Source organism: Lepidochelys kempii, chromosome 21 (assembly GCF_965140265.1).
Source record: "Lepidochelys kempii isolate rLepKem1 chromosome 21, rLepKem1.hap2, whole genome shotgun sequence".
Classification (NCBI taxonomy): domain Eukaryota; kingdom Metazoa; phylum Chordata; order Testudines; family Cheloniidae; genus Lepidochelys; species Lepidochelys kempii.
In genome coordinates this window covers 5,319,918-5,333,410 of record NC_133276.1, presented here as the reverse complement: position 1 = coordinate 5,333,410, position 13,493 = coordinate 5,319,918, and the positions used below count along the sequence as shown (strand labels likewise).

Below are 13,493 nucleotides of genomic sequence, written 5' to 3'. Positions count from 1 at the left end.
AGTCTGGATTGCACCTCGCCATGTCACGTGTATTTGGAATCACACATGGGTGGCTCAGAAGCCAGTCACTGCACTGAGAGGCAAGTGCCATAGAGAAGGATAACTGTGAGAAGCTAATTGTGTATAAAGCTTTCCTGGAGCAGCTTCGCTCCCCTGAGTACCCTTCCTGGGCTTGGCAAACCAGGTCTGACAGGTGTGACAGAATGGTGGTGGTGACGGACATTTGAGGAAGAATCTTAGGATGATAAAGGCTTTCCTAGAGATATGGGTGGAGTTCAGCCCAGAGCAGCGACGAGAAACAGGACCTCAGACTGTAAACTTTGTGGGACAAAGACCAGGCCTCTTAGTCAGCTAGGAACCACTACGTGTTTTCAGTGCTATAAAACATTTTCCTCAATCGCAGTGACTCACCGTTTATAGTGATTTTACAGAGAATCGTTAAAAAAAAAAAACTAAGAAAAACTTTAGCCAAGTCCTGGAGCCTTTATTGAGTACTTACTCGGTCCCTCTTTAAACACCCCTTTCAGTCAGTGACTCTTGCCAGAAGGTCAGGACATGTGTCCTACTGGGTTGGATCAGAAACTAAATATAGCAGTGTGGAATGGACCAGGTATATGCATTATGGGACTGTTTCCTCTTCCTTCCCCCCACCCCTCTCAACCATGAGACTGTGGGAGAAATGCATCATGCCTGATGGTTGAGTTTATATCAAAGAAAGAGGAAGTTGTTTTTGGTCTAATGTAATAACGGTGGTGTACAGCTTCTTCACAAAAGGAAAAAAAGTGAACAGAGTTAGGTGAGTACAACCAATGGGGTTTTATATCTTTTGAAAGAAACAGCTCGGGCCAGTGTAGGAACCCTGCTCCTGGCAGCAGCACCGGGGCAGGCTGTTGCACTCAGGGATACAGCCTGGAAGGGAGAGGGGTGGAGGGCTTTAAATGTTTCAATTTTACACCCTAACGCACAAAAGCAACCAAGGGTTAGATGTGGTGGGTGGTTCCCGGAGCAGCTGCCCCTCCGTGTAATGTGCCCACGGCTGCACCCACAAAGACACACGTGCAGAGGGGCGAGCTGGCCCCCTGCCTCCGGGGACACAGGCTCAATGCTGATCGCTGGGAGGGAACCAATAACTCAGGGCCCAGCGCAACCTCTTCTCCCCTGCCCCTGACCCCAGCGCTTGCTCTGCGGACTGCACTGGGGTACGAAGCAGTGACACAAGCCCCGCCCCCACTCCTCAGGCCCCGCCCCATCCCTCCTGGCCACGCCCCTGCTCCCAGCCCCCGCTGTCCTTCCAGCTCCGAGCCCGACGGTGCTGGGGGAGCCGGAGCGAGCGGTCGCGCCCCTGAGCCTCCGCTGCCGGCCCTGCCATGGTCTCGGCTCCGCGCTGCCGGCCCGGCGCCCGGGGGCTCCTGGCGCTGCTGATGCTCCTGCCCCTGCCCCTGCCCGGGGCTCGCGGTGAGTCGCGGTGGCCCCAGCAGCGGGCGGTGCCCCGGGCTGCGCGGGGCCGGCGGGCGGGGACCTGCTGCTGCCCCGCGCTGGGTGCGGAGCTGGAGGCAGCCAGCCCCGCCCGAGGGGGCGCCTCGCCCCACTGGCTGCCGGGCTAGTCGGGGCCCCCTGGGCAGCGAGCGGGCGCCGGACAGCCGGGGCTCCCGATGGGAGCGGGCGGCTCAGCGGGCTTGGCCCGTCGGTGCGGGCGTTCCCGCTGCCAGAGACCCACTCGGGGGTTTCTCTGCACACCCCCTGAATTGCCCCGCCCCCCGCATTCTTGTGAACTAGTTACATGCAGTGTTGCTCGTTTAGTGAGTGTTTGGAAATTTGAATGGAAATCGAAATATTAATACACACTTTAAAAGCACATAAAGTGTATGATAAAATATGTGCATCTGAAGAAGTATAATAGATTTGAGAGGTATGAACATAGACTAGCTTCCTTTTACAGGTGTTGGTTTTTTTTTTTAAGACCGTGTCAGTGCATTCACTTCTGTGATGTTGGCCAACCTAATAATTTCAAATGATGATTTGTCAGTAAAGTCTCAATGAGCTCTCCCTGACAGCTAGTGGTGAGCTAGGGGCTGGGGGAAAGGCTTCAGGACCAGATTGTATTTACACTCACACCTAATCTACCTAGGTATCCAGCAAACAGAGCTGTGTTGCCCAAGTGATAGATTTTGGCTGGGGTTGGGTTACAAATCACTTGGGGGGGGGGAAGGGTGTAATGAAATGTTGTTGTTCTTATTGTATGAGTAAAGGGCAGTAGAACTGTACTTAGCCTGTGCTGGTTGAGGGCAAAGAGAGGGGGTGGGGACAGGTGTTTTGCTTGATGGTCCGCCTGAGTCACAAGTATGATTTAACCTGCCCTCTCCACTGTTTAAAGACAGAGCTTGTTAGGCTCCATAGAGAGTCTTTTGTTTTGTTAAGTGACCACTGGAACTGAAATCAGTGATAATCGGGTCTAAGTGCATAGACAAACTGTGGGACTATGTTTCTGTGGAAGAGATGGCCCAGTCTGCCCTAGCACCAACGTTCCCCCACTGAGAGCTCAGCTGAAATCATTGAGAGCCGGGTGGAACCTCAAGAGACCAACTCGCAGAGGTCATAGTGGCAGGTGGCAGCAGAAGGTGACGGTGCAGGGCCATTGGCAACAGAGCAATGGAGTGAACGGTGGCACAAAGAACAACAGTGGCCAGAGCGAACAGTGAGCAGCTGCAGGAATGAGCAAGGTGCCTTCTTCCCCCCCACCTGGGAGGTGAATCATGTGAAAGCACCTATGAACTCTGAGTCCCCACTGACCAAGGACAACACCGGTGAACGTTAATGAGACTGTTAAGAATGCTGGAGACACAACACAGTTCATGCGAACAAACATGGCTATGGCATCATATTTTCAATTTAAGCAAGAGATACCACACGCTACAAACTGGAAGCCAGTGTTAAGTGCATTGTCACTTGTTCATCCTGAAGTTGAACACTGGTTCTGAACAAGACGAGCAACTGCTCACTATCTTTCTGCAAGAAACTCAACTGACTGGCTAGAAGCATCTGGTGAAAGATTCAACAGTTGAAAAATTGAACCACATTCAAAAAATTTGCATACATGGCTGATGAATGCACCGATGTAAATGGGCATCAAGTATTGAGACATTGTGTACGTTATCTTGATGTCACTGGTTGGCCAGTAGATGCATTTCAAGATGTTCAAGTTATTGAAGACACATCGGCTGCATCTGTGACAACCCACATCTTAGAAGAGTTAAATGCTTGTCAATTGGACCCCAAGCAGATGGCTGCTTGTGCATTTGATGGAGCTGCAAACTTCTCTGGAAAACATGGTGGAGTACAAGCTTTGCTCAGAGAAAAGTGTAACCCTAATCTCTCCTATACACACTACAGAGGCCATCTACTCCAACTAGTGCTAGTACGAGCTGCAGACTCTTCAAAAGACATTTAAAAAGCTATAAATTTAATGTCTTCATTATATTCTTTTTTCAGCAAGAGTCCAAAAAGACTGAATATCTTGGAAAATATAGAAGATACACTGGGACTGAAGTTCAAATTAGTCCAACCTGGGAAAACCCTCTGGTTTTCTCATGAGCGATCCTTGGCTGTTGTCTTAAAATTACTCCAGCCGTTATTACTGGCTTTGGAAAGTATCTTCCAAGATGGGATGGATCTAAGTAGTGAGGCTGGTGCATTACTTTTGCTACTATGTTGAGAGAAGACTATTGCCATTCTCTCTCTTGTACGTCTACTGTTGAAACCACTTGGGTCATTTAAATAATGCCATCCAGGCATCTGCTACAACAGTAGTAGATCTTTGTCCAGCTATAGAAGCTACAAATGGATCAATCAGAGAGCTATCCATTGAAAAAGTACTGGAAGACGCAAAGACTTCAGTCCAGAAGTTGACTAATGGAGGCATTTATATTGAATCCTGAAGTGAAGAGGACAATAAGTGTTTAAGTTAACTGAAAAAGTACACGGACTTGATTCTTAAAAATCTACAACAGCGACTTGTAGATTCTACTCAACATCTCCGTAGCTTTTACAGATCCCTGTCCGATAAAACACCAACAGTTGAGTGGAGTGAGGCACTACCAGCAATGGGGCTGCCATGGGATCAGGACAGAATAGAGAATTTGAACACAGAGTGGAATATCATACGACGAATGAATGAAGATTTGACTTCAACTTCTTTTTTTATCATCACTAGTGGCTCGATCTGATCTTTGTGCTGTGTTTCCTGGGATGAAAAAAGTAGGAATTCATCTCTTGCTACTCCAAGTCACAACAGCTGTAGTTGAGCGTTCTTTTTCATCATTGAATATAATTTTGTGTTCTGAAAGAAGTTGCATTCTGCCTGATCACGTGAGTGAACTAATGAGCATATCAATTGAAGAAATGGAAGTACCAGACACACGAGAAGCCACCAAAGATGAATGCATTGCGTTCAAGAAGTTCATTAACAGAGTTGTGCAAAATTATAACAAGAATCATAGAATCATAGAATATCAGGGTTGGAAGGGACCTCAGGAGGTCATCTAGTCCAACCCCCTGCTCAAAAGCAGGACCCATCCCCAGTTAAATCATCCCAGCCAGGGCTTTGTCAAGCCTGACCTTAAAAACTTCTAAGGAAGGAGATTCCACCACCTCCCTCGGTAACGCATTCCAGTGTTTCACCACCCTCCTAGTGAAAAAGTTTTTCCTAATATCCAACCTAAACCTCCCCCACTGCAACTTGAGACCATTACTCCTTGTCCTGTCCTCTTCCACCACTGAGAACAGTCTAGAACCATCCTCTCTGGAACCATCTCTCAGGTAGTTGAAAGCAGCTATCAAATCCCCCCCTCATTCTTCTCTTCTGCAGACTAAACAATCCCAGTTCCCTCAGCCTCTCCTCATAACTCATGTGTTCCATTCCCCGAATCATTTTTGTTGCCCTTCGCTGGATTCTCTCCAATTTTTCCACATCCTTCTTGTAGTGTGGGGCCCAAAACTGGACACAATACTCCAGATGAGGACTCACCAATGTCGAATAGAATAGAAACCAAGAAGGATGTAGATGTAGTGCTTCACAGAAGGCTTGAGTAGCCAGCTTTAATTTGTGGGATTGATTTTAAAACATGAGTTAAATCTAATAAAATGGTCATGAAACATTTTTTTCAGTTTTTCCTATGGTGCCATACAGCCCACCTTCACCCTCATGGTCTCACCCTTCATCGGCCTTGACCTCCCCCCCCACATCCCCCCAAATTTGAAAAAAAACAACCCCCCATTTCAATTCCTGGGGAAAACACTGGACCCGCTGTGTTTCTGCTGCAGGAGACAAAACAGGGCAATTATAGAGTGGTCCATCCCCTGTTGTGCAGTGCCAGAGTCTGGCAGGCAGAGGTTTAAGGGCACCCAGAGCATGTGATTGCACCCCTGACCATCTTGGCTAATAGCCATTGATGGACCTGTCCTCCATGAACTTAACTAATTCTCTTTTCAACTCAGTTATACTTTGGGCCTTCACAACATCATGTTCAATTATGTTAGAAGGGAAGGGAGGAAGAGATATGGGGCAATAGTTGAAGGGATTGGTGGGATCAGAGGATGGCTTTTGAGATTGAGGGAGACCAGAGCTTGTTCACATTTGGTTTTAGTGAGATGACAATGTGTCAGAGGATCTCCTATTGTGAATGGCACTCCAGGCATGTTAACTGGGCCAAAGATTATCCATCTCTAAAACTGTACTGTAATTCTCGCTGTTCTGCGCAGGAATCGATTATTTACAGTTCAAAGAATTAATTGGTGGTGTGGCTACAAGGGCAATACACCTCATGCACGTGGACATCTCGCACTGTAGAGTCTCAGAAATATTAAGGAAAACGAAATGAGTAAAATCATTTGCATTTTTTCTTGTTTGTCTTAGCTATGTTGTTCAGTGGTACTTTCACTTGTGTGTAGGAGGCAGAGCTTTGAAATATTTGTAGGAGAGAGAGAAGGAGCAATTCTGGGATTGGACCTGTCTACTTTTAGCCTGTTTTGTCAGATACTAACACTGTAAAAGTCACTCTAGTCATCTTGCGGCATCTTCTGGGAGTAGCCTGATTGTTTATATGATTTTTGGAACAGTCAGATGAGTGAACTGATGATCTTTTCTTTTGCAAAATTCCTTTTTATACAGTGTCTAGGCTGAAAACAATCCCAGGCACCCCTGAACAAAACCCCAAATAAAACTGCTGATTGAAAGGGGGAGAAATGTCCATTCTAGCTCTGAGCATAGGATTCATGGTGGTCAAAAGAAGTTTTTATTTAAGGGACGAATCTCTCCAGCTTGACTTGGCCCACTAGCTGGCCCACTTGGAGTGTGGGTGGGAGCTTCAGAGTTGCTTAGGCGGGAGCTAGTCATGCAGTGGGGACTCAGCTACTCTGTGCTGCTAATCCAGTCACTCTCTGCACCTCCACCATTCTTCTGCAGCGTGGTTGCTCTCCCTAGGCTAATTCCTGTCTTAATAACTTGACCTAGCACAGCAGTGAAGACATGCCTTTAGTTTAAACCCCTGGCCGTGTGAAGCTCATCTGTGCTCATAGGCCACTGGAAAACCTGAGGAACCCCCCACAACGGGGCTCACTGACCTGTGGCAGGTCCCTGTAGCATCTAAGGCATGTCAGAATCCTTTTCAACAAAGGCAGCTGGGTGAAATTATTTAAAATCAATATCTTTCCTATTGAAATGAGAGTATGTTCTTATGTTTTTCTGATAGGTCTGTGTGGGACCCTGCCAAGGCTCCGTCGTGCCATCCCCCGTGATACTAGTCGCACAGAGGGCTTCCCTATCAACGCAGAAGTGACATACAAGTGCGTTGATGGCTGTGTTAAAATCCCTGGAAAGTCGGACACTGTAGTTTGCCTTTCAAACTCAGAGTGGTCAAGCATTGGAGAGTTTTGTGATCGTAAGTATTTTATTTTCTCTGGAACAAATTTGCTCGGGCCACCCTTCGCTGAAGGAAATGTCAGACTTTCCCCCACTGAATAGGTCTACTCAAAATTAGCTTTAATAACTAGTTTCAAGTTCCTTGCTGGATCAGTGACAATATACAGTTAACCTGCTTATTCAATAATCTTGTTGCAAAGCAGCCTGGGAACATCCATCAGTGAGACGACTTGTGCTTGGTTCCGAAATGTGCGATTAAGATTGACAGAAATGGGAAGTAATTTTATATTTGAGTTTTAACTTCATAGAAATAGGTGGGGATGCCTCCATCCTCGGGATGCTCATACAGTTTTGCTGCATCACCTGGCATATATGAAATAAAGCTGTTTCAGAAATGATACAGCTGAATAGTACCACTTATATTACTATATTGCATAAAGGTCCTGGCCAATGGTAGCCAGGGGGGCGGTGCCTGCGGGTGAGAGCTGAACGGAGCTGTTTGCGCGCCTCTGCCTAGGAGCTGGACCTGCTGCTGGCCGCTTCCGGGGCACAGAACGGTTCATGGTGCCAGGATAGGCAGGAAGCCTGCCTTAGCATCCCCGCTGCACCGCTGACAGGGAGCTGCCCCAGATAAGCCTGTGCCCCAATCCCCCTCCCCAGCCCTGAGCCCCCCCCATTGGGGGAGGGGGGGCTATTCCTGCACCCCAAACCCCTCATCCCCAGCCACAGCCCAGAGCCCTGCAGCCCTCCCCCAAGCACCCCAACCCTCTGCCCCAGCCCTAAGCCCCTCGCCCACCCCTCATCCCCAGCTCCATTGGGGCGCAGGCATCAACAATTTTCTTAACTGGGTCACCAGAAAAAAAATTTGAAAACCACTGCCCTAAAGAACTCTAAATCCAGATTAACAAGAAGATGCAACAAATGGATGAAACAAATGGGTGAAGGTGGTTGGGAAGGAGGGCAGCCTGTTTGCATGTAGATTAGCTGTGCTTGCAGTGTGGCTGGCCTCGTTTCTGGCTTGTATAAAATAGCAGGGTTCTACAGGCACTACAGCAAAAATAGGGGTTTTTTTAGAGGTCAAAGTAGCAGCTATGGAAGAAAGCCTGGAGGTTCTCTGGAAGTGGCTGAAGAGGCGATGGTTGGGTATGCTGGTAGATCTCAGCTGGTAGTTGACATGACAAGATGAGACCTCTGGTAGGTAAGGCAGGGCTGTGAGGAGATGTGCTTTGAAAGAGAGGATACAAAGCTTGTTTTTGATGTGGCAAAGAAGGGAGTCCTGGTGGAGGGATGCAGAGAATAGGGGTTTACATAATCTGAAAAAAAGCCAAGTCCATAGAGAAGAATATAAGGGCCTGGACAAGAGCTTTGGCAGTCTGGACTGAGAAAAGCTGGATCTTGGGGAATTTAAGAAGGGAAAATGGCAAGATTTGGATACAGCCGGGACATGGTCAGGCTTGACAAAGCCCTGGCTGGGATGATTTAATTGGGGATTGGTCCTGCTTTGAGCAGGGGGTTGGACTAGATGACCTCCTGAGGTCCCTTCCAACCCTGATATTCTATGATTCTATGAGGGTCCATAGAAAGGGCTGAGTCAAAACTAATGCCCAGATTACAGGCATGAGCAGCTGAGAGGAGGATGATTTTGTTCAATCGGTGGCGACTGAGGATGTGGAGAAGGAAAGATTTGCAAGGGAACACAAGCTCTGTTTTTGCCATGTGCAGTTTAAGCTACTGGCAGGGAATCCAAACGCGAGTTTTGTGAGTGGTCAATATAACAATCACATCCAAAGCTGTGAGAGCAGATCGGATCCCGAAGACAGGATGCACAAGGAAAAGAGGGTGGGCTGAGGAGAGAATCCTGGCAGATTCTTGCTGATGGGGCAGGGGTGGGGGAGAGTTGGAGGATCCACTGAACTAGACCTGAAAGTACAAGATGGAAGAGTCAGGAGAAAAACCATGAGAGGATGAGTGACAAAAGCCAGTAGATGATGGGATTAAAAGAAGTAGAAATGCTTGATGGTGTCCAAGGCACTAAGAGGTCAAGGAGAATGGGATGGGGTAGAGGTCCTGGGAATTATGTGAGACTTCAATAAAGTGGAGAGGATGGACACAGCCCGGGGCAGGTCACAAGGTTCAAGCTGAAGACCACCACCGTGGTTGTAAACAGAATGTTCAGTTAGAATTGGAGATGAGGAGCAGGGGGGAAATCTGTCTTTCTCTTTCTACATGCTTTAATCTACCAATGCCTTTCTCTCTCTTAGCTCCTTCCTTTTCTCTTTTACTCCTTAGTTTGTATCACCCGCTGCTTGGAGCAGCACCCAGTTAACTTTGTCCAAGTTGCTTGCCTCTCTTCCTTAAAAATAATTGTAAAAAAATCTCCCTTCCCCTACATATTTTGTAAAGCGTCCTGCTCTAATGCTCAGATGCTGTTCCGTGGCTGTACTGTAATAGCTGCTGCTGCCTTTAAATAGGGCTACCAGATTGCAACTCTGAACAAACGGGACGGGGGTGGAGGGTAGTAGGCGCCTACGTAAGAAAAAGTCCCAATAAATGGGACTGTCCCTTTAAGAACGAGGCATGTGGTCACCCTACCTCTAAATCATAAACTTTTGGCGAAGGTTTTTGAAAAACTTGTGTGTGTGTGTTTATATATAAATAGAAAGCTAAAAGTACAATTTTGATGCTTATCTTCATAGCTAAATCTTTCAGACCCTGTATCTTTTTTTTTTTTTTTTTTCGGTTAGATGACTGTGGTGCCCCACCGAGGTTAAAATCTGCTGCCTTAAGTAAGGAAGATGAGAGGAAGAATTATCATCCTAGCGGGTCCACTGTGCGTTATGTCTGTCGTCCAGGATATGAGAGGACCGAACTGACACCTGTCATTACTTGTCTTGAGAATTTAACATGGTCAGAAAGCCCTGAGTTCTGTAGAGGTGGGTGTCTTTTTGGTCACTTTTCTCTCTCCATTGAGCGAGTGGCCCTCTGTGAGCAGACAGGAGTGTTTTGTGTTAAACAGGTGTTTCACATTTCAGCACCGGCTTGTCAGTTTTAGTTTGGAGAAACCTTTTTGTCAGGTTTTGATGTTAAATTTAAATGAAGCTTTAAATGGAGAGAGAAAGCATAGTGAGTACTTTTGAACAGTAGACAGCGTTTGCAGCAGTTAAGCTTTTCATTGTGCTTCCCAGCAGCAATCAGAAATCACAAATAATGCAGTAAAGTTAATATCCTACTATGGTAAATATCCATTTAAAAATGGTGAGCACAGTATCCCTGGAAACTATATATGAAGGAGAATAATCGTATTATTTTTGTCATTTCCAAAAATTCACACATTTAAAAATTCTAGTCTCGGACACCACTCATTCAGCACACAGTTCAACCAAACGGCATCACCGTATTAAAAAATAAATACAATATTCAGTAACTATATGTGTGGCAAAGTTGTTCAAATACCAAAATACATAAAAAAACTTAAATGACAAATGGCCCACATTGTGAAGAATACCGTAAGTTTTGGCAAAGCTACCTATATTGAGTCTGTATCTGTTGTATTCCCTCAAAACCCTACGTTAATACAGGATGAGAGGAAGGAGCCAACTGAGTGATCACCCTTAACCACAGCTCCTTGCATGTATGTGTTATATTCTGTTTGACAAACATGGGCTGTATCTTAATACTGATGTGCATTTCTTGTGCTGTCTTAGATTCAAGTAGTCTGACATGCCTGATTAGGAACATACTTGATGTATGCAAGAGGCCATATATTTTTATGTGCAAAAATCCTTGTCCACATCAAGGACAGAGATGTTTTCCCAATATACTCATTAGTGCTGTTTGTAGCTTTCTCTGTGGCTCCCTGAATGCAGCATCTCTCTTCTGTTTGGCCTGTGGACATGGTGAATTTTTGAGTGTGTGTTCTTTATGGTAATAAGTGCCTGGCACCAGAGGAGGCGTCACAAATAACTCCCTGTCCCAGGTAGGAGGAGTCTCTGCCACTGAAGTTGACAAAGTGATATAATTAAACACTTAATGTGGACAATAAGAATATCCACAGTTAAGTAGGGGAAAAAACCCAGACAGGAGAGTGAACTAACTGGACTGTGAGTCTGCCATTGCCACAGTCCACGGGCGGCCAAACTTACTGACCCTTCAAGCCGCATACACATACAACAATCTTCAGACGTTCAAGCGCTGGAGCAGGAGGCGTCTGCTGGGGCTCGGGGCTTCACCCCACTCCTGCTGAAGCCCTGAGATCCCCGCTCTGCTGGGCAGTAGCCCCTAACCCACCACCCTGCCCCAAGGCAGAGGTCCCACCCCCGCGAGTGTGGTAGGAGGGCTCCGTGAGCTGCTCTTTAACTGTAAAAGAGCCACATGCGGCTTGCGAGCCACAGTTTGGCCACCCCAGCCATAGTCTCTTCTAAGTATGTTAGAGTTTGTTGCAGCAACATAACGTGCTAATAGTGATCTCATTCTGTGCTAGGGAAATCTTGTGGTGTTCCAAAAGGACCAGAGCATGGCAGAGCTGTTGATGTAACAAATGTCCTGTATGGTGCAAAAGTCAACATAATTTGTGATGACGGGTGAGTTTTGGGCAACCGGTGCTGAGTAATTCACAGAGTTTAGTTTGGTGTAGAGCTACTGGGGAACAGTGGAAAATTAATAATAGAAATTGCGATCTAATTTAAAAACATAATCTGAGCAAGTGCTACAGATCTGCTGTCCTGGCTTCAGGGCTCTATTTAAAAAGTATAACCTTCAAGCTGAATTTGGCCAGGTGTGGATTATGATCCCTCAGTCCTCCAGTTGAAAGATTAAGTTGGGAGGAAGCAGGTGCAGCTACGGTATCATGGGGTGTGCTTCAATTTGTTCAAGCTGCTGTTGGAAAAAACTACCATAATATGTGATCGGATTCTAGTTTCACTGGATTGTGCGGGTACTTTCTGGACATCAGAGTAATTCAGCAGGGAAGCACATGGCATGAGCATGGATGTCTTCGTTTTAATTAATATATCCTTTTGTTTTTCACTGTGTCACCCATTTTGGTGGTATGTGCAGGCAGCAAGGTTTAGATCCCTGTGCCGAGATTAGAATGATTGGGAGGGGCTGGTTATGGAATAAATTGCCTAGGGAAGTTGTGGAATCTCTGTCATCGGAGATTTTTAAGAGCAGGTTAGACAAACGTCTGTCCGGGATGGTCTGGAAAATACTTAGTCCTGCCTGAGTGCAGGAGACTGGACTAGAAAACCTCTCGAGGTTCCTTCCAGTCCTATGATTCTCTGTCTTCAAACCCCACAGCGATTGGGAGACAAAGAGAATGACTTTTCCTGTAGCTGAGCTATCGGCCTACTTCTCAGGTGATGTAATACCAGCTAGCTGTTATCAGATATCAAATCACTTTACAAAGGAGGGCAGTATTGTTTACCCCATTTTACAGGTGGGGAAACTGAAGCGCAGAGGGGAAGTGACTTCCCAAGGTCACCCACAGGCCAGAGGCAGAAATGAGAATGGAATCCAAGTTTCCCGAGTCCCAGTCCGGTGGTTTTTCCTCTAGGCAATACTGCATCTGAGTTGTACTCACAAGAATGTCCGAGCCATTGTTGTGATACTTCACATTTTCCTGTGCAGAAGCGTACAGGAGCTGCACACCTTGGAATTGTGTCCGCCAACGAAAACTTTGGGTTTAAGTGGGCTGATGAGGTTTGGACATTGAGAGGTTCAGGTTTGGAAAGAGTGGCAGCAGCGGGACAGCCCTTGGGCAGCTGTCTTCTCGCCCTGTTGTTTCTGCCAGCACAAGAGGCCTTTGCATGTAATGTTCTAAGTTGGAAGAAAAGCAGTAGCCACCTGGCCACAAATGATGTTCATGTCTATCCCTGTTAGCCCCTGCCGTTTCAGCAGACTGGTGAAAGACCCTGCAGAAACCAGCTTTACTAGGGGCACCTCTCATCTGTTTCTCTAAACCTCTTTCCCAAATAAATAAGGCCACGACCTTTAGCCTGTAGTGTTAAAAGAAGTAGTGAAGGTAAGTGACTGCATTGCCAGTATGCAGTACCGTACTTCCTGTGCAAGCATTAGCTAGCGCTCTGGCTAAGTGGGTCTTGGGTGTGGACTGTTGGCAACTCTTTGGTAGAAGAGCAGAGTTAAAATAGGAAGAGGAATGATGGCACTAAACAGGCTGAGCTACTGACTTCCAGAGTGACAGAGATACCCTTTGAGTACCTTTCTCCCCGTTTAGCTGGGGCTGTAATCAAAGGGGTAGAATGACAAAAGCACACATCCGGAACACTGTTCTGCAGATTGGAACGAGGGAGGTGTGACGCAGCCTCTTACTCTGCAAGCGCAAACCTCTTTGACATGCAAACACTTTAACAGTCTGGAAAATTACTAATTTCTTTAGTGTTTTTCAAATTCTAGAACGTACCTAGGGACTTCTTCCACCTTCTGGAGATGTAAGAAATAAGCATTAAAAATGTGGAGAAAAGACACTTACTTGTTGTTTCCCTTTGCTTTAAGGTTTAACAAAGGTATTGCCCAGTAATTCCCAAGCATGTAGCTAGTATAGACTTTGAGGGGAAGGATT

At 46.5% G+C, this 13,493-nt stretch overlaps 1 protein-coding gene across 7 annotated transcripts in view; it reads left to right on the top strand.

Moving 5' to 3' along the window:
* The window catches only part of LOC140901501 (complement decay-accelerating factor-like), a 101,954-nt gene that overhangs the window by 75,264 nt on the left and 13,197 nt on the right, over positions 1-13,493 (top strand). For 5 of the 7 annotated variants that reach the window (XR_012155863.1, XM_073320429.1, XM_073320428.1 and 2 more), the window contains 3 exons: positions 6,747-6,935; positions 9,661-9,849; positions 11,397-11,496. Coding sequence is in view for 6 of the 7 variants with exons in the window: in XM_073320429.1 (XP_073176530.1) it covers positions 6,747-6,935; positions 9,661-9,849; positions 11,397-11,496 (478 nt within the window). In the remaining variant the exon portion in view is untranslated. Of the gene's footprint in view, positions 1-1,279; positions 1,456-6,746; positions 6,936-9,660; positions 9,850-11,396; positions 11,497-13,493 lie in introns of those variants that run through there. The other 2 variants (XM_073320434.1, XM_073320431.1) reach the window with 2 other exon arrangements.